Source organism: Tribolium castaneum, chromosome 8, assembly GCF_031307605.1.
Source record: "Tribolium castaneum strain GA2 chromosome 8, icTriCast1.1, whole genome shotgun sequence".
NCBI classification, from domain to species: Eukaryota; Metazoa; Arthropoda; class Insecta; order Coleoptera; family Tenebrionidae; genus Tribolium; species Tribolium castaneum.
Window position 1 is genome coordinate 13,746,111 of NC_087401.1, and position 17,776 is coordinate 13,763,886.

Sequence of the window (17,776 nt, forward strand, 5' to 3'; positions counted from 1 at the left end):
AACGAACAAATCTCCAGAAACAAATTTATCCACACACTGTACGTTTAAGCGTCGAGAGTTACAGACAGCAGCGCCACACCGCAGACAACGCCAGTACTTGCTGCTTCCCGTTCACATACATATTCCCATCGTGCAAACAATAATTCACAGGCTATAAAAACCTGTATATATTTTAAAATAAAAATAAATAGATAATACTAAAATTATAATATGGAAGAATCTTGAACCCACTGAATAATTCTTGAAAAACAGTCGCAACATTTTTTGAAAAATTTCTTTGTCCTAACAAAGGGGTTAAAAATCAATAGAACGGACAAAAACAATGATATGGCTAAAATGACAGAAAAAAAATAAAAAAACAGAAATAGGTTATTACTCCTGAAAACTAAAACATATTAGAATTATATAATAATTATATAAGAAAATATATAAGAATTGTAAGTAATCCTGAAAGACATGGAATTTTAGGTTTGTTGTAAATAAAATTAGAAAAACAATCCCATTTTTTTTAACACATATTCTCTATTTTTTAATTATAATTGGCCTTAAACGAAATCCTTCCAATAATAATTCAGAGTTGTAACAATAAAATGCACAGTAGAAATTATTTATCATTGCTCTCATACTCATATTATACTGAAGACCCGAACCTGAACATTGTTGACTATTACGAGTACTTAAGAGAAAAGTGAACAGAAGGAAGGTAAACATTTTGAAATAAAGTCAAGAAATAAATATGAAATTTGCTTGAATGTGTTATATTACTTACCTACAGCAAATAAAGAATACGATAATAGGTTTTTTATCTCCATAAAAGTAAGATAAGTAGTATTTTCTCTTATTTTTTGGTCAAAGTTCGGGCGGAAATCAGCTAACGTTAGATAAAAAAGACGACTATAACTGTATTCATACTTTTCAGTGACTTTCTTGCATAAGAATAATATTATAATATCTAATAATAATAATAAATACTTAACCGAATAGACATTTTAATTTTATTTTTGGGCCAAATTGTTTACAAAAACAATTGTCCGACAATATACAATGTGTTTTTACATTCATCTAGTTAACTTTGTAAAAAAGTTTATGCCGCTCTGCTCAATTGATTCCTCTGTCAATAAATGTCAAATCTGTCAGTTGAAAAATTCGATTAATTTCTTTTATGCAACTAAATTGTTACACTGTGCGAGAAAACACCTTTATTAACATTGAATTGGAGACTTAATAAGTGGAGAATATTCAATTTCTAAATGCCTGTCATTAGCTCGATAAAGCGGCATTTTTGATTTTACGTAGGAAATTCACAGACAACTAGATGAGTTTTCAAGAATACGGTAGGGAGCAAAAAAAAGTGAGTCTGTCTCAAAAACTGATAATAATCAGATAATAAGCAGTTATTCACACAGAATTCAGCGTTTGCTGTTAATACCAACACTTTAGATTTTACTTTATACCTACATATGTGAATTATTTAAATTTTTTTCTAGAATTATCTATTATCAGAATTAATTAATTATTTAATTAATTAATGAATCAAACAGTAAAAAATACGTAAAAAATGTTACTAGTTTAAAAAATAATTACTTAAATAAAAATTCAGGACTGGATTTAGGATTAAAAATGTAATAAGTTGCAAGAAAATATAAGAAACAACTTTCTTTATCAATTTTGTATTAGCTTGACCGCTATTACTAATTATTAAATAATTATGAATTCTAAATATAATTTAATTAAAAAAAACATTGTACGACTTAATTAAAATTATTCTCACTGTACGATATTATTTAGTAAATTGGTTTTTATTGCTGTCGTTACTTGTTATTATAATTTTTTTTTACATATTTGTCACTAATTAGTATATAAACGGTGAGTTTGTATCTCAAAAATTAATAATAATCACACAGAATTCATCGATTGCTGTTAATACCCTACTCTATATTTTACTTATGAATTATTTCAAAAAAATTTTACAATTACGTACATAATCAAAATCAATTAATTATTTAATTAATTAATGAAGCAATTAGTAAAAAAATATGCAAAAAAAAGTCGCTAGCTTAAAAAATAATTATTTAAATAAACATTCAAAGAAAACATAATTTTTGCACAAAATCGAGCACAAAACATTATTTATAACGTCCAATGTTTTAGAATAACACTAGAAATAATAAAAATACGATAGCTGACGTATTTTTTAACACTTAGGACCGATTTCTTGAAAACTCTTTTACAATATGCCAAAAAATTACAAAAAAATGTGATACAAGTAATAATTTTTGTTAATATTATAGTATTTCGATTCAGAAAACTATTTTTTACAGACCAGTTATGAGTGTATTTCGGGACGGTTTAATTTAATCCACAGTTAAATGCGTGATTAATTGATCACGTGACCAAACTGAACCAACTAGATGCTTGCATTTACGAACTACCTAACGATTTTTATGTAAAAAATGTCGCTAGCTTAAAAAATAATTATTTAAATAAAAACATTCAAAGAAAACATAATTTTTTGCACAAAATCGAACATAAAAAAATTATTTATAACATCCAATGTTACTAGAAATAGTAAAATTTCGATAACTGACGTATTTTTTAACACTTGGGACCGATTTATTGAAAACTTTTTTACACCGCAATATGCCAAAAAAATTACAAAAAAATGTAATGATTTTTGTGAATAATATCGTGTTTCGATTCAGAAAACTATTTTTTGCAGACCAGTTATGAGTGTATTTCGGGACGGTTTAATTTAATCCACAGTTAAATGCGTGATTAATTGATCACGTGATCAAACTGAACCAACTAGATGCTTGCATTTCCTAACGACAAATTAACTTTTAACAAATTAACAATGCATTAAATTTTAACTGAGCTTTCTGTAAACAGCGGCCTTAGAAATTAATTATTAAACAGACAAATTAGTAATTAGCAAACTGTCAAATGGTTCTTGCAAATTTTTCACAGATCTCTAGATTTATTATTGTTTTATGAAAGTTGTTTACTTATTTCCCCAATTTTTTTGTAAGCAGTAACTTTGCTTATCAGCTTGTTGTAAAACAAAGATACGACACAAATTGGCTCAAATTTCACTCAACCGTACCAAAAAATTCGCCCATCTCGCTGATTTAATTTCAAAAATTCGAAAATGTACACAAGTGTGAAAAATGAAGAGAAATTCAGTCGGCCATAGAAAGGCCCAAAAGGGTGGGGGTGCCAAGTTCGTCTCTTCCCCAACATTAGAAAGAGATTAGTTGTGTTGAGTCCAAGTGAATCGGCCATTTTCTTCTTCCACTGCATCACGTACACGGTGGTCGCTTCCAGAAGAAAAATCGCATTCAAATCAAACATTGTAAGTGTTTTTAACCATTGTACAAACTCGTTGTGTTAAAAAAACACACAAATTTAGCGAAATGTCTGACATTCCTGTGGAAATTCCCCGGAAAACTGACGAGGAAAAGGCCCCAACAGTTGGGGAAAAACCGGAGGAAAACGCCCCAACAGTTGGGGAAAAACCGGAAAACGCCCCAACAACTGGGGAAAAACCGGAAGAAAACGCCCCGTCAGTTAAACCGGAAACCGCCCCATCAGGTGGGGAAAAACCGGAGGAAAACGCCCCAACAGTTGGGGAAAAACCGGAAAACGCCCCAACAACTGGGGAAAAACCGGAAGAAAACGCCCCATCAGGTGGGGAAAAACCGGAAACCGGCCCACCAGTTGGGGAAAAACCGGAAGAAAACGCTCCACCAGGTGAAAAACCCAGGGCCTCCACGTCGGGCAAGGCCGCCAAGGCGGAGGAGAAGCGCGAGCGCGGGCCCGTGGTGGAGCCCGCCTTCGAGCAGCCGCCCCACCAGATGGACCTCATCCTGGACGAGCTCTCCCTGGTCGACGACAGCCCGGACATCGTCCTCGAGGGCAAGACCGAGGAGCAGAAGGCCGCCGAGCTGAAACAGATCGAGGAAGAGGCCGACAAGCTGTTCCGTCTGGGCTGGAAGTACGAGTTCGGCTACTGCAAGGACCTCTACACTCCAGAGGAGATTGCGAAGAAACGCACCGAGATCTTCAGCACGGTGTTGGGCCTGCACCGGAAGGCCAACCGGTACGACGACACCTACGAGAGGATGGTGGCCATCAGGTCCATTCACTACAAACTCAAGGCTGATAAGATTGTGGAGGAAGTGGAGGCGGAATATGACGATGAGTCGCTCGAGTCGTGCAAGAAGGCCTACGTTAGGCTTTCCAAGGCTGCGGATATTTATTATTATTGCATGCAGAATGATGGGGTTTATTCGTATAATTTTAGTGTGACGTCGGGTAAGTGTAGGAATGTGAGGAAGAGGTTGGAGGAGTTGTTGGTAAGGGACGGGAATTCGCAGATTAGGTTGTTGAGTGATGTGTATAAAGGCACTTATATTCAGGATATTAAGGTCCGGGGAAATGTTGTCTAATGTTAATTGTTTATTTTTCTTTTGTTTAATAAATTACCATTTTTCACCTTTCGTCTTGTTTTTTTTTTTGAATGAAATAAATCATAGTTCAGAGTGGCTTTTTTGTGAAAAAGTCGGTTACGTCATCATTTTACAAGGTGAGTATTTTTTTGTGACTCAAAAGTCATACAAAAAATAGTGGTTCCGATTTCAACTTCATATTTTCTTTGTATTTGTATTTTTTGGAGTTATTTCCTTATTATTGAGTGTTTCTAACGTAAAATGGCCGGCGGAATCCAAATCTGCAAGAATCAAGTCGCTACGACTAACCGTTCGGAAAATATCGGCAAAGATTTAGCCTCGTCAAAATTTGTTGAAACCAAACTTAATTAATTATTTTCCAACTATTCGGGATAATGTCCTTAGAATTGAGTGTTTCTAACGTAGAATGACCGGCGGAATCCAAATTTGCAAGAATCAAGTCGCTACGACTAACGGTTCAGAAAATAACGGCAAAAATTTAGCTTCGTCTAAATTTATCGAAACCAAACTTAATTAATTCTTTTCCAACTATTCGGGATAATGTCCTTAGAATTGAGTGTTTCTAACGTAGAATGACCGGCGGAATCCAAATTTGCAAGAATCAAGGCGCTACGACTAACCGTTCGGAAAATATCGGCAAAAATTTAGCCTCGTCAAAATTTGTTTAAACCAAACTTTCTTCATTATTTTCCAACTTTTCATAGTTATTCCCTTAGAATTGAGTGTTTCCAACGTAGAATGACCGGCGGAATCCAAATTTGCAAGAATCAAGTCGCTACGACTAACCGTTCGGAAAATATCGGCAAAAATTTAGCCTTGTCAAAATTTGTTTAAACCAAACTTTCTTCATTATTTTCCAACTTCTCATAGCTATTTCCTTAGAATTGAGTGTTTCTAACGTAGAATGACCGGCGGAATCCAAATCTGCAAGAATCAAGTCGCTACGACTAACCGTTCGGAAAATATCGGGAAAAATTTAGCTTCGTCAAAATTTGTTTAAACCAAACTTTCTTCATTATTTTCCAACTTTTCATAGTTATTCCCTTAGAATTGAGTGTTTCCAACGTAGAATGACCGGCGGAATCCAAATTTGCAAGAACCAAGTCGCTACGACTAACCGTTCGGAAAATATCGGCAAAAATTTAGCTTCGTCAAAATTTGTTGAAACCAAACTTAATTAATTATTTTCCAACTATTTGGAGTTATGTCCTTAGAATTGGGTGTTTCTAACGTAGAATGACCGGCGGAATCCAAATTTGCAAGAATCAAGTCGCTACGACTAACGGTTCAGAAAATATCGGCAAAAATTTAGCCTCGTCAAAATTTGTCGAAACCAAACTTAATTAATTATTTTCTAACTATTCGGGATAATGTCCTTAGAATTGAGTGTTTCTAACGTAGAATGACCGACGGAATCCAAATTTGCAAGAATCAAGTCGCTACGACTAACGGTTCAGAAATTATCGGCAAAAATAGAGAAAACTTTACAAATTGTTTCAACTAAATTTTCATCATTGACTATTAATTTTTCGAAGTTATTTTTTTATTACTGAGTGTTTCTAACGTAAAATGACCGGCGGAATCCAAATTTGCAAGAATCAAGTCGCTACGACTAACCGTTCGGAAAATATCGGCAAAGATTTAGCCTCGTCAAAATTTGTTGAAATCAAACTTAATTAATTATTTTCCAACTATTCGGGATAATGTCCTTAGAATTGAGTGTTTCTAACGTAGAATGACCGGCGGAATCCAAATTTGCAAGAATCAAGTCGCTACGACTAACCGTTCGGAAAATATCGGCAAAGATTTAGCCTCGTCAAAATTTGTTGAAATCAAACTTAATTAATTATTTTCCAACTATTTGGAGTTATGTCCTTAGAATTGGGTGTTTCTAACGTAGAATGACCGGCGGAATCCAAATTTGCAAGAATCAAGTCGCTACGACTAACCGTTCGGAAAATATCGGCAAAAATTTAGCTTCGTCAAAATTTGTTGAAACCAAACTTAATTAATTATTTTCCAACTATTTGGAGTTATGTCCTTAGAATTGGGTGTTTCTAACGTAGAATGACCGGCGGAATCCAAATTTGCAAGAATCAAGTCGCTACGACTAACCGTTCGGAAAATATCGGCAAAAATTTAGCCTTGTCAAAATTTGTTTAAACCAAACTTTCTTCATTATTTTCCAACTTCTCATAGCTATTTCCTTAGAATTGAGTGTTTCTAACGTAGAATGACCGGCGGAATCCAAATCTGCAAGAATCAAGTCGCTACGACTAACCGTTCGGAAAATATCGGGAAAAATTTAGCTTCGTCAAAATTTGTTTAAACCAAACTTTCTTCATTATTTTCCAACTTTTCATAGTTATTCCCTTAGAATTGAGTGTTTCCAACGTAGAATGACCGGCGGAATCCAAATTTGCAAGAACCAAGTCGCTACGACTAACCGTTCGGAAAATATCGGCAAAAATTTAGCTTCGTCAAAATTTGTTGAAACCAAACTTAATTAATTATTTTCCAACTATTTGGAGTTATGTCCTTAGAATTGGGTGTTTCTAACGTAGAATGACCGGCGGAATCCAAATTTGCAAGAATCAAGTCGCTACGACTAACCGTTCGGAAAATATCGGCAAAAATTTAGCTTCGTCAAAATTTGTTGAAACCAAACTTAATTAATTATTTTCCAACTATTTGGAGTTATGTCCTTAGAATTGGGTGTTTCTAACGTAGAATGACCGGCGGAATCCAAATTTGCAAGAATCAAGTCGCTACGACTAACCGTTCGGAAAATATCGGCAAAAATTTAGCCTTGTCAAAATTTGTTTAAACCAAACTTTCTTCATTATTTTCCAACTTCTCATAGCTATTTCCTTAGAATTGAGTGTTTCTAACGTAGAATGACCGGCGGAATCCAAATCTGCAAGAATCAAGTCGCTACGACTAACCGTTCGGAAAATATCGGGAAAAATTTAGCTTCGTCAAAATTTGTTTAAACCAAACTTTCTTCATTATTTTCCAACTTTTCATAGTTATTCCCTTAGAATTGAGTGTTTCCAACGTAGAATGACCGGCGGAATCCAAATTTGCAAGAACCAAGTCGCTACGACTAACCGTTCGGAAAATATCGGCAAAAATTTAGCTTCGTCAAAATTTGTTGAAACCAAACTTAATTAATTATTTTCCAACTATTTGGAGTTATGTCCTTAGAATTGGGTGTTTCTAACGTAGAATGACCGGCGGAATCCAAATTTGCAAGAATCAAGTCGCTACGACTAACGGTTCAGAAAATATCGGCAAAAATTTAGCCTCGTCAAAATTTGTCGAAACCAAACTTAATTAATTATTTTCTAACTATTCGGGATAATGTCCTTAGAATTGAGTGTTTCTAACGTAGAATGACCGACGGAATCCAAATTTGCAAGAATCAAGTCGCTACGACTAACGGTTCAGAAATTATCGGCAAAAATAGAGAAAACTTTACAAATTGTTTCAACTAAATTTTCATCATTGACTATTAATTTTTCGAAGTTATTTTTTTATTACTGAGTGTTTCTAACGTAAAATGACCGGCGGAATCCAAATTTGCAAGAATCAAGTCGCTACGACTAACCGTTCGGAAAATATCGGCAAAGATTTAGCCTCGTCAAAATTTGTTGAAATCAAACTTAATTAATTATTTTCCAACTATTCGGGATAATGTCCTTAGAATTGAGTGTTTCTAACGTAGAATGACCGGCGGAATCCAAATTTGCAAGAATCAAGTCGCTACGACTAACCGTTCGGAAAATATCGGCAAAGATTTAGCCTCGTCAAAATTTGTTGAAATCAAACTTAATTAATTATTTTCCAACTATTCGGGATAATGTCCTTAGAATTGAGTGTTTCTAACGTAGAATGACCGGCGGAATCCAAATTTGCAAGAATCAAGTCGCTACGACTAACGGTTCAGAAAATATCGGCAAATATTTAGCTTCGTCAAAATTTGTTGAAACCAAACTTAATTAATTATTTTCTAACTATTCGGGATAATGTCCTTAGAATTGAGTGTTTCTAACGTAGAATGACCGGCGGAATCCAAATTTGCAAGAATCAAGTCGCTACGACTAACGGTTCAGAAATTATCGGCAAAAATAGAGAAAACTTTACAAATTGTTTCAACTAAATTTTCATCATTGACTATTAATTTTTCGAAGTTATTTTTTTATTACTGAGTGTTTCTAACGTAAAATGACCGGCGGAATCCAAATTTGCAAGAATCAAGTCGCTACGACTAACCGTTCGGAAAATATCGGCAAAGATTTAGCCTCGTCAAAATTTGTTGAAATCAAACTTAATTAATTATTTTCCAACTATTCGGGATAATGTCCTTAGAATTGAGTGTTTCTAACGTAGAATGACCGGCGGAATCCAAATTTGCAAGAATCAAGTCGCTACGACTAACCGTTCGGAAAATATCGGCAAAGATTTAGCCTCGTCAAAATTTGTTGAAATCAAACTTAATTAATTATTTTCCAACTATTCGGGATAATGTCCTTAGAATTGAGTGTTTCTAACGTAGAATGACCGGCGGAATCCAAATTTGCAAGAATCAAGTCGCTACGACTAACGGTTCAGAAAATATCGGCAAATATTTAGCTTCGTCAAAATTTGTTGAAACCAAACTTAATTAATTATTTTCTAACTATTCGGGATAATGTCCTTAGAATTGAGTGTTTCTAACGTAGAATGACCGGCGGAATCCAAGTTTGCAAGAATCAAGTCGCTACGACTAACGGTTCAGAAAATATCGGCAAAAATTTAGCTTCGTCAAAATTTGTTGAAACCAAACTTAATAAATTATTTTCCAACTATTTGAAGTTATGTCCTTAGAATTGGGTGTTTCTAACGTAGAATGAGCGGCGGAATCCAAGTTTGCAAGAATCAAGTCGCTACGACTAACCGTTCGGAAAATATCGGCAAAGATTTAGCCTCGTCAAAATTTGTTGAAACCAAACTTAATTAATTATTTTCCAACTATTCGGAGTTATGTCCTTAGAATTGGGTGTTTCTAACGTAGAATGACCGGCGCAATCTAAATTTGCAAGAATCAAGTCGCTACGACTAACGGTTCAGAAAATATCGGCAAAAATTTAGCCTCGTCAAAATTTGTCGAAACCAAACTTAATTAATTATTTTCTAACTATTCGGGATAATGTCCTTAGAATTGAGTGTTTCTAACGTAGAATGACCGACGGAATCCAAATTTGCAAGAATCAAGTCGCTACGACTAACGGTTCAGAAATTATCGGCAAAAATAGAGAAAACTTTACAAATTGTTTCAACTAAATTTTCATCATTGACTATTAATTTTTCGAAGTTATTTTTTTATTACTGAGTGTTTCTAACGTAGAATGACCGGCGGAATCCAAATTTGCAAGAATCAAGGCGCTACGACTAACCGTTCGGAAAATATCGGCAAAAATTTAGTCTCGTCAAAATTTATCGAAACCAAACTTTATTAATTATGTTCCAACTATTCAGGGTTATGTCCTTAGAATTGGGTGTTTCTAACGTAGAATGACCGGCGGAATCCAAATTTGCAAGAATCAAGTCGCTACGACTAACCGTTCGGAAAATATCGGCAAAAATTTAGCCTCGTCAAAATTTATCGAAACCAAACTTAATTAATTCTTTTTCAACTATTCAGGGTTATGTCCTTAGAATTGAGTGTTTCTACCGTAGAATGACCGGCGGAAACCAAATTTGCAAGAATCAAGTCGCTACGACTAACGGTTCAGAAATTATCGGCAAAAATTGAGAAAACTTTACAAATTGTTTCAACTAAATTTTCATCATTGACTATCAATTTAAAGTACAAAAAACATTTCTTTGTTATGGGTCGATTCAACAATCACAGATTTTTTTCAAGGTCATAACGTCCTTGATTTTTCATTATAGCAAAATTTTTTATGTCATTATTTGTTGAGAAATGAGGTTATTTATAATTTTTTTAAACAACAACGGACATTTTTATTTACTGTCTCTGACACAATATTTCTTTATATTTCTGGAAATTATAAAAATAAAGTAAAAAATAATAAGAAGAAAATAAAGTAAAAAAAATAATTAAAAAAAAATTAAACAAAAGCAGATAACGTCATTTACAGACTGAGCCAAAAGTAATGTACGAAAATCCTATCACTGTTATGGGCCATCTCATAAAGGCCGATTTTTTTAATTACATTTTGCCACCATAGCAACATTTTCATTTATTTGTTTGTAATTTTTTTAAACAATAACGAAATTTTTGTTTACGTTATTAAGAATTTTACATAAGAGACTTATCTTTTTCTTTTCTTACTTTATCTCGAACAGGGGTGATTGTTTTTGTGTTTAGGTTTCATAATTTAAGTGTTTTCATGCTAATTATTTATAATACGTTATTATAATGATAATTATAATAAAAAAACAAAAGATAATTGTCTATTATAACATAAGACTTCAAAAATAAAGCCTTTTGTGTCAGAGTAAAATCAAAAACTGTAACTGTAATTAATAATAATAATAGCAATGTCCACTTTTAAAAATTTAAATTTTTCAAGTTTGCCAACCTCGAACACCGAAACATGCCTCGGGTAGTTCAAGTTTTGGTAGTTCCAGTAATCGATAGTTCTGTTTAATGCTGTCAATGTGAGTTAACCTCAGAAATGGGCAAAAACCACCGACACGCTAAAAAACTAAAATCGGAAAAAAGTAAAGTCCACATTAAAACCAAAACAAAATTTTTGCCCAAAGGCCAAAATGTGACCAACACTGCGTTCAAAATCCGGCCGATAGTGTTACAAGAACAGCTCAAAGAAAGACAAGCTGAGGGATTACTGGGCAAAAAGAAGGCAAACATCGATGTAAGCCACTTATAAAAGTAGCTAGACTTAAGTGCACTTATACCATTTCTAGGAGCTTATCTCAAAACTCAAACACTACAACGAGGCGGTAAAAGTGGAAGCTTGTGTCGATTTAAAAGAGGCGATAGTTTCGCATCCTTTGGACGCAACACAAATTTACTTGTCTCTCATTTCGCAAAATGCAAGTGCTTTAATACAGGACAGGGAACGTAAAGTGCGCCGAAGCGCAATAAAACTACTACATGCAATTGTTGAAAAAGTGTCCACAGCCACCATTCGACCTTTCTTCAATTATTTTCTAACAAACTTAAAATGCGCAATGACAAATATTAACAAACACATCCAGGAAGACTCCCTTCTTCTACTCGACGCGCTTTTAGAACACCAAAATCTCCTAATTGCCGAAAATTTCGATACGATTTTTCCGACTTTTCTCACCCTGATATCGAAATCGAAAAATAATTTGGGCACGGAGAGGAGTCTCAGTTTGAATCTGGAAGGCAAAGTGTCGAGTGTCAAGTGGAGAATTAAAGTCCTGACACGGCTTTATGGCATTTTGAATGCTTTGACGCAAACTAAAACCATAAAAAATCTGGATAAAAATGAGGAAATTTTTATTGAAGCTAAAGGCAATCCGTTTATTCCACTGTATAAAAAAATTGTTAACCAGGTTCGTGTGGGTGGTAGGACTGATGCAGTGAGTCAGGAGTTTGACACACAAATTGCCAATTTGACGCAACTCTTGCACGAAATTTGGATCGAGGTTGTGCCCGAAAAAACAAAGAAAAGTGGGGGAGGTAAGTGATCAGAGTGGCTATGGTTTTGAAATTAAGGTGGCGATGCTGACAACCAAATTTAAAAACGTTTGTCATTCATCAAATTGGTAACTGTGTAATGAAGCAAAAAATTTCAAAATTTTAAATCTCGTGAAAAGCTGGTATAATACGTGGTATGAGCCGCATTTTCCACTATAGAAATTGCTTATCTTAATTTTTAGCAAAAAAATTTTTAAATGTCAGATCTCGTTGAAAATTGGTATAATACAGGAAATGAGCCGCTGAATTCAATGGAACAAACCGCATTGCTCTACGACTTTTAGTTTTCGAGTTATGAATTTTTTTAATGAATAAAACTTTTCACTATGACAAATGGCTACCCTAAATTTAGGCAAAAAATTTTAAATTTTTAATTCTTGTGAAAAATTGATATAATATGTAAAATGAGCCGTAGAATTTAATGGAACAAACCGCAGTGCTCTACGACTTTTAGTTTTTTTTTATGAATTTTTTTAGTGATAAACTTTGATCGCCTCTGTTGCCGGAACCGTTGCCCGGAGCGGCTCCGGGTTTGGTCGAAAAAATAGATAAAATTAAGCGCTATCAGATGGTTTTTTGTTCGTTGCTCTAAGTCTTACAGTTTCCGAGAAAAACGCACAAAAAGGTTTCCATTTTCACTTTTTTTCAATTTTCAACCGCCAATTACGGCCAAACTATTAGAATTATCGAGAAACGGAAAAATCGAGGACAACCGGAATAAAAAACTCTACAAAATGGCATAGCACTCAAGGCGATATCTCGCAAAAAAAATTTCAATTTTCAAACGCCGATTACGGCCAAACTAAAAGAGTTAGGAGAAAACGCTTTTTTAGATCGGAAAGAGCACATCAAAATCTATAAGACAGAATAGGTTTCATTTGATTTTGAGACACTTTAAAAATTGACCGATTTTAAGGGGGGGGGGGTGTTAACTTTTTTTTAATTTTTTTAATTTTCTCATTTACGGCTAAACTGTTCTAAAAAGTGGAACTGTTTTAGTCTATACCCATCCAAAATGATCCGGGGAATCGATTGGCACCGAGAAAATTGCCAAATTCCCAATAGTTTTTTAGTTATGAATTTTTTAAAATTTTACCAATTTTTGCATTTGTCTCCAATTTGCTCGAAAACTATTAGTCAGAGAACAATAATCTTTTTTGAAAAAAATAGATAATTCAAAGAGCTTTCCAACGATAATACACTTCATGGGGTTATCTCTTATAGTTTCTGAGCTATTGCTCGACAAATGTTCCGGGCACCAAAATCGACAAAAACTGCGACGAAAATTGAAAAAATCAAACTTCAAAAAATCGACCATATGGACTTTTTGTGGACTTTTAACAACTTTTGTGAGTTGTTAAGACATAAAGAAATCCATAAAAATATGCTGAAGTGAGTTTAAAAAAAATTTTTTTTTTCATCACTTTGAAGGTAAGTAAGTGTATTACTCAGGAAATTTGAGCAAAAAAATTGAAACTTTTAAATCTCGTGAAAAGTCGGTATAACACAGAAAATGAGCCGCTGAATTCAATGGAACAAACCGCATTGCTCTACGACTTTTAGTTTTTGAGTTATGAATTTTTTTAAAAATAATTCGGCGCATCCACCATTTTTCAAATTAAAATAAAATAAATTACGGCAATACTATTCGAAAAAGTGGAAGTATTTTTATCCATACCAATGCAAAATGATCCGGAGAATCGATTGGCATCGAGAAAATTGCCAAATTCCCAATAGTTTTTTAGTTATGAATTTTTTTAAATTTTACCAATTTGTGCATTTGGCTCCAATTTGCTCGAAAACTATTAGTCAGAGAACAATAATCTTTTTTGAAAAAAATAGATAATTCAAAGAGCTTTCCAACGATAATACACTTCATAGGGTTATCTCTAATAGTTCCGGAGCTATTGCTCAAGAAATGTTCCGGGTACCCAAAACCGACAAAAACTGCGACGAAAATTGAAAAACTCAAACATCAAAAAGTCGATCAAATGGAGTTTTTGTGGACTTTTAACAACATTAGTGGATTGTTAAGACATACAGAAGTTCATAAAAATTTGTTGGAGTGAGTTTAAAAAAATGACCATTTCCAAAAAAAAAAAATAGAAGATTATGTTCAAAATATAGTTTAAACAAGCTTACCTTTTGTTTACGTAAATTGTAAAACGTAAATATACGAAATGTTTATTAAAATAAAGAGAACTTGTTTAACGAGCGTAATGTTTTCCAAAACGAGTGAGCGCAAATTAAGTTAAAGAATAGTTTGTTTATCATTAAAAATTTTTTGCAGAACCATTACTTCTGGCCTCTGAAGAATCCGTTGCTGTTTTCAGTTGCATTGTAAATATTTTACACTTATTGTACGAATATTTACAACTGTCTGGAAATGTAAGCTTAATAATTCAATGAACTTAAGTTAAATTAATTTATTTCAGGTTGAGCTTTTCTCCAATAACAAATCGGTAATATTCCTTGACCATCTCCTGTGTAATTTCCCCTACATCCACAACAGAAAAAATAATTTCGAAATTATTAAAGACTTTTCACGATCTTTCGTCCTGAATTACGACCAAAACTGTACTGAAGAAAATTTGATTGTTATTTACGTTTTCCTAACTTTAAGAATCAACCTAAATGCGAGGAATAAGCCCAAGACAAGCCACATTTCAACATATCTTAATAGTAAGTATTGAAAAAAATTAGAGCGCAAAATGTTAATTTTTTTTAGACTGTCTCAAATCTCCTCGAAATTTCTCGCCCAAATCATACACATATTTAGTTAAAATTCTGAAAGAACTGTTCATGAAACCGGTCAACATGTGCCAAAGGCTGGGAATAGCTGAAGCTGAAATTATGGAAAACGTGGTCGCGTTTTACACCAGTCGAAAAATCCCAGATTTTCATAAAAGTGATCTTTTGGAAGTACTGACGTGCCCAAGGTTAGTAACTGTAATTCCTGTGAGGTGAAAATTCCGTGGCTCCTGGCGACCCACTTAAAAAACAATCAACAAATTAGATAACTTAATTCCAGATTTGAAAAATACCAACTGTGGACTGAAAAACTACCCGATTTCCTTTGCGCAAATCAAGTTTCTGTGAAACTAGTCGATGCTGTTTTAAATTTATGTATGAAAGGACAAAGTTCGGTGCAAGATGGTGTGACGAAGTCGGTAAAACAGATTTTAGGTACGCTTTTCGGGTTTGTTTCTTTTTTTTATAATTGTGATTTTTAGGGAACTTGCGGACAATGGAAATAACGGAAGCCACAAATGTTGAAAATGCACGAAAAAAATTTGTTTGCATTTTTTTCTACTTACCTAACCTGAGTGATGAAGATTTGGGCGAAATTAATGATTTCGTAAAATCAAACCCTGATTGTGCTTATTCGAAATATTTTGAGAATGTGTTAGAATTGTCAGGTAGGGTTGTTTGAATTAATAAAGTTTTGTTCTTGATTTATTATGAAAAAAAACACAGCTGATACATATAAAGACAAGTTATTTTAATTATACTGATAGTGAAAATTGAAAATTTATTACAAAGTATTACCATAGCAACAATCAATAATAACATAGACTAGATATAAAATTTAAATACAAAATAACAAATATAGATATTATTGCTTAAAGATGGTTTTATACGCAAAATGAGCCGCTGAATTCAATGGAACAAACCGCATTGCTCTACGACTTTTAGTTCTTGAGTTATGAATTTTTTTGTTGAATAAAATTTTCCACTATGACAAATGGCTACCCTAAATTTAGGCAAAAAATTTTAAATTTTTAATTCTTGTGAAAAATTGATATAATATGTAAAATGAGCCGTAGAATTCAACCGAACAAACCGCAATGCTCTACGGCTTTTATTTTTTTTTTATGAATTTTTTTATTGAAAAACTTTGATCGCCTCTGTAGCCGGAACCGTTGCCCGGAGCGGCTCCGGGTTTAATCGAAAAAATAGAGAAAATTAGGCGCTATCAGATGGTTTTTTGTTCGTTGCTCTAAGTCTTATAGTTTCCGAGAAAAACGCAAAAAAAGGTTTCCATTTTCACTTTTTTTCAATTTTCAATCGCCAATTACGGCGAAACTATTAGAGTTATCGAGAAACGGAAAAATGGAGGATAACCGGAATAAAAAACTCTACAAAATGGCATAGGACTCAAGGCGATATCTCGCAAAAAAATTTTCAATTTTCAAACGCCGATTACGGCCAAACTAAAAGAGTTAGGAGAAAACGCTTTTTTAGATCGGAAAGAGCACTTCAAAATCTATAAGATAGAATAGGTTTCATTTGATTTTGAGACACTTTAAAAATTGACCGATTTCTAAGGGGGGGTGTTAACTTTTTTTTAATTTTTTTTATTTTCTCATTTACGCCTAAACTATTCGAAAAAGTGGACCTGTTTTGATCCATACCTATGCAAAATGATCCGGGGAATCGATTGGCATCGAGAAAATTGCCAAATTCCCAATAGTTTTTTAGTTATGAATTTTTTAAAATTTTACCAATTTTTGCATTTAGCAGCAGTTTACTCGAAAACTATTAGTCGGAGAACAATAATCTTTTTTGAAAAAAATAGATAATTCAGAGAGCTTTCCAACGATAATACACTTCATAGGGTTATCTCTAATAGTTCCGGAGCTATTGCTCAAGAAATGTTTCGGGTACCCAAAATCGACAAAAACTGCGACGAAAATTGAAAAAATCAAACATCAAAAAATCGAACATATGGACTTTTAATAACTTTTGTGGGTTGTTAAGACATGTAGAAGTCCATAAAAATTTACTGGAGTGAGTTTAAAAAAAAATTTTTTTTCACCTCTTTGAAGGTAAGTGTTATTTTACTCAGGAAATTTTAGCAAAAAAAATCAAATTTTTAAATTTCATGAAAAGTTCGTATAAAACAGAAAATGAGCCGCTGAATTCAATGGAACAAACCGCATTGCTCTACGACTTTTAGTTTTTGAGTTATGAATTTTTTTGATGGATAAAATTTTCCACTATGACTAATGGCTACCCTAAATTTAGGCAAAAATTTTTAATTCTTGTGAAAAATTGATATAATATGTAAAATGAGCCGTAGAATTCAATCGAACAAACCGCAATGCTCTACGGCTTTTAGTTTTTTTTTTATGAATTTTTTTATTGAAAAACTTTGATCGCCTCTGTAGCCGGAACCGTTGCCCGGAGCGACTCCGGGTTTGGTCGAAAAAATAGATAAAATTAAGCACTATCAGATGGTTTTTTGTTCGTTGCTCTAAGTCTTACAGTTTCCGAGAAAAACGCAAAAAATGGTTTCCATTTTCACTTTTTTTCAATTTTCAACCGCCAATTACGGCGAAACTATTAGAGTTATTGAGAAACGGAAAAATGGAGGATAACCGGAATAAAAAACTCTACAAAATGGCATAGGACTTAAGGCGATATCTCGCAAAAAAATTTTCAATTTTCAAACGCCGATTACGGCCAAACTAAAAGAGTTAGGAGAAAACGGTTTTTTCGATCGTAAAGAGCACATCAAAACCTATAAGATAGAATTGGTTTTATTTCATTTAGAGACACTTTAAAAATTGACCGATTTTAAGGGGGGGGTGTTAACTTTTTTTTA

At 33.6% G+C, this 17,776-nt stretch overlaps 2 protein-coding genes across 3 annotated transcripts; both read left to right on the forward strand.

Moving 5' to 3' along the window:
• The first annotated feature begins 3,097 nt into the window (after window positions 1-3,097).
• Window positions 3,098-4,499, forward strand: LOC100142445 (swi5-dependent recombination DNA repair protein 1 homolog). 2 transcript variants are annotated; one of them, XM_008196576.3, is made up of 3 exons: window positions 3,194-3,352; window positions 3,410-3,591; window positions 3,688-4,499. In XM_008196576.3, the coding sequence occupies exons 2-3, from the start codon at window positions 3,414-3,416 to the stop codon at window positions 4,446-4,448; spliced, it is 939 nt and encodes a 312-aa protein (XP_008194798.1). In that variant the 5' UTR covers window positions 3,194-3,352; window positions 3,410-3,413; the 3' UTR covers window positions 4,449-4,499. The 2 variants fall into 2 exon arrangements, with proteins under 2 accessions (XP_001811460.1, XP_008194798.1); XM_001811408.3 differs by having other exon boundaries at window positions 3,098-3,352; window positions 3,410-4,499.
• A 6,598-nt stretch (window positions 4,500-11,097) lies between these two features.
• On the forward strand, window positions 11,098-15,627 carry LOC660116 (uncharacterized protein). Its single transcript, XM_008196575.3, has 7 exons — window positions 11,098-11,353; window positions 11,406-12,150; window positions 14,459-14,556; window positions 14,604-14,850; window positions 14,897-15,107; window positions 15,200-15,354; window positions 15,402-15,627. Exons 1-7 carry the CDS (start codon window positions 11,156-11,158, stop codon window positions 15,599-15,601), a joined length of 1,854 nt encoding a protein of 617 aa, XP_008194797.2. The 5' UTR covers window positions 11,098-11,155; the 3' UTR covers window positions 15,602-15,627.
• The last annotated feature ends 2,149 nt before the right edge of the window (window positions 15,628-17,776 follow it).

Bases quoted from the DNA above. Each gene is read 5' to 3' on its own strand.
- LOC100142445 (XM_001811408.3), top strand. From the start codon at position 3,414: ATGTCTGACATTCCTGTGGAAATTCCCCGGAAAACTGACGAGGAAAAG.
- LOC660116 (XM_008196575.3), top strand. From the start codon at position 11,156: ATGGGCAAAAACCACCGACACGCTAAAAAACTAAAATCGGAAAAAAGT. The intron at 14,557-14,603 runs GTAAGCTTAATA...AATTTATTTCAG, and splicing joins ATTTACAACTGTCTGGAAAT to GTTGAGCTTTTCTCCAATAA. The intron at 15,108-15,199 runs GTTAGTAACTGT...ACTTAATTCCAG, and splicing joins GAAGTACTGACGTGCCCAAG to ATTTGAAAAATACCAACTGT.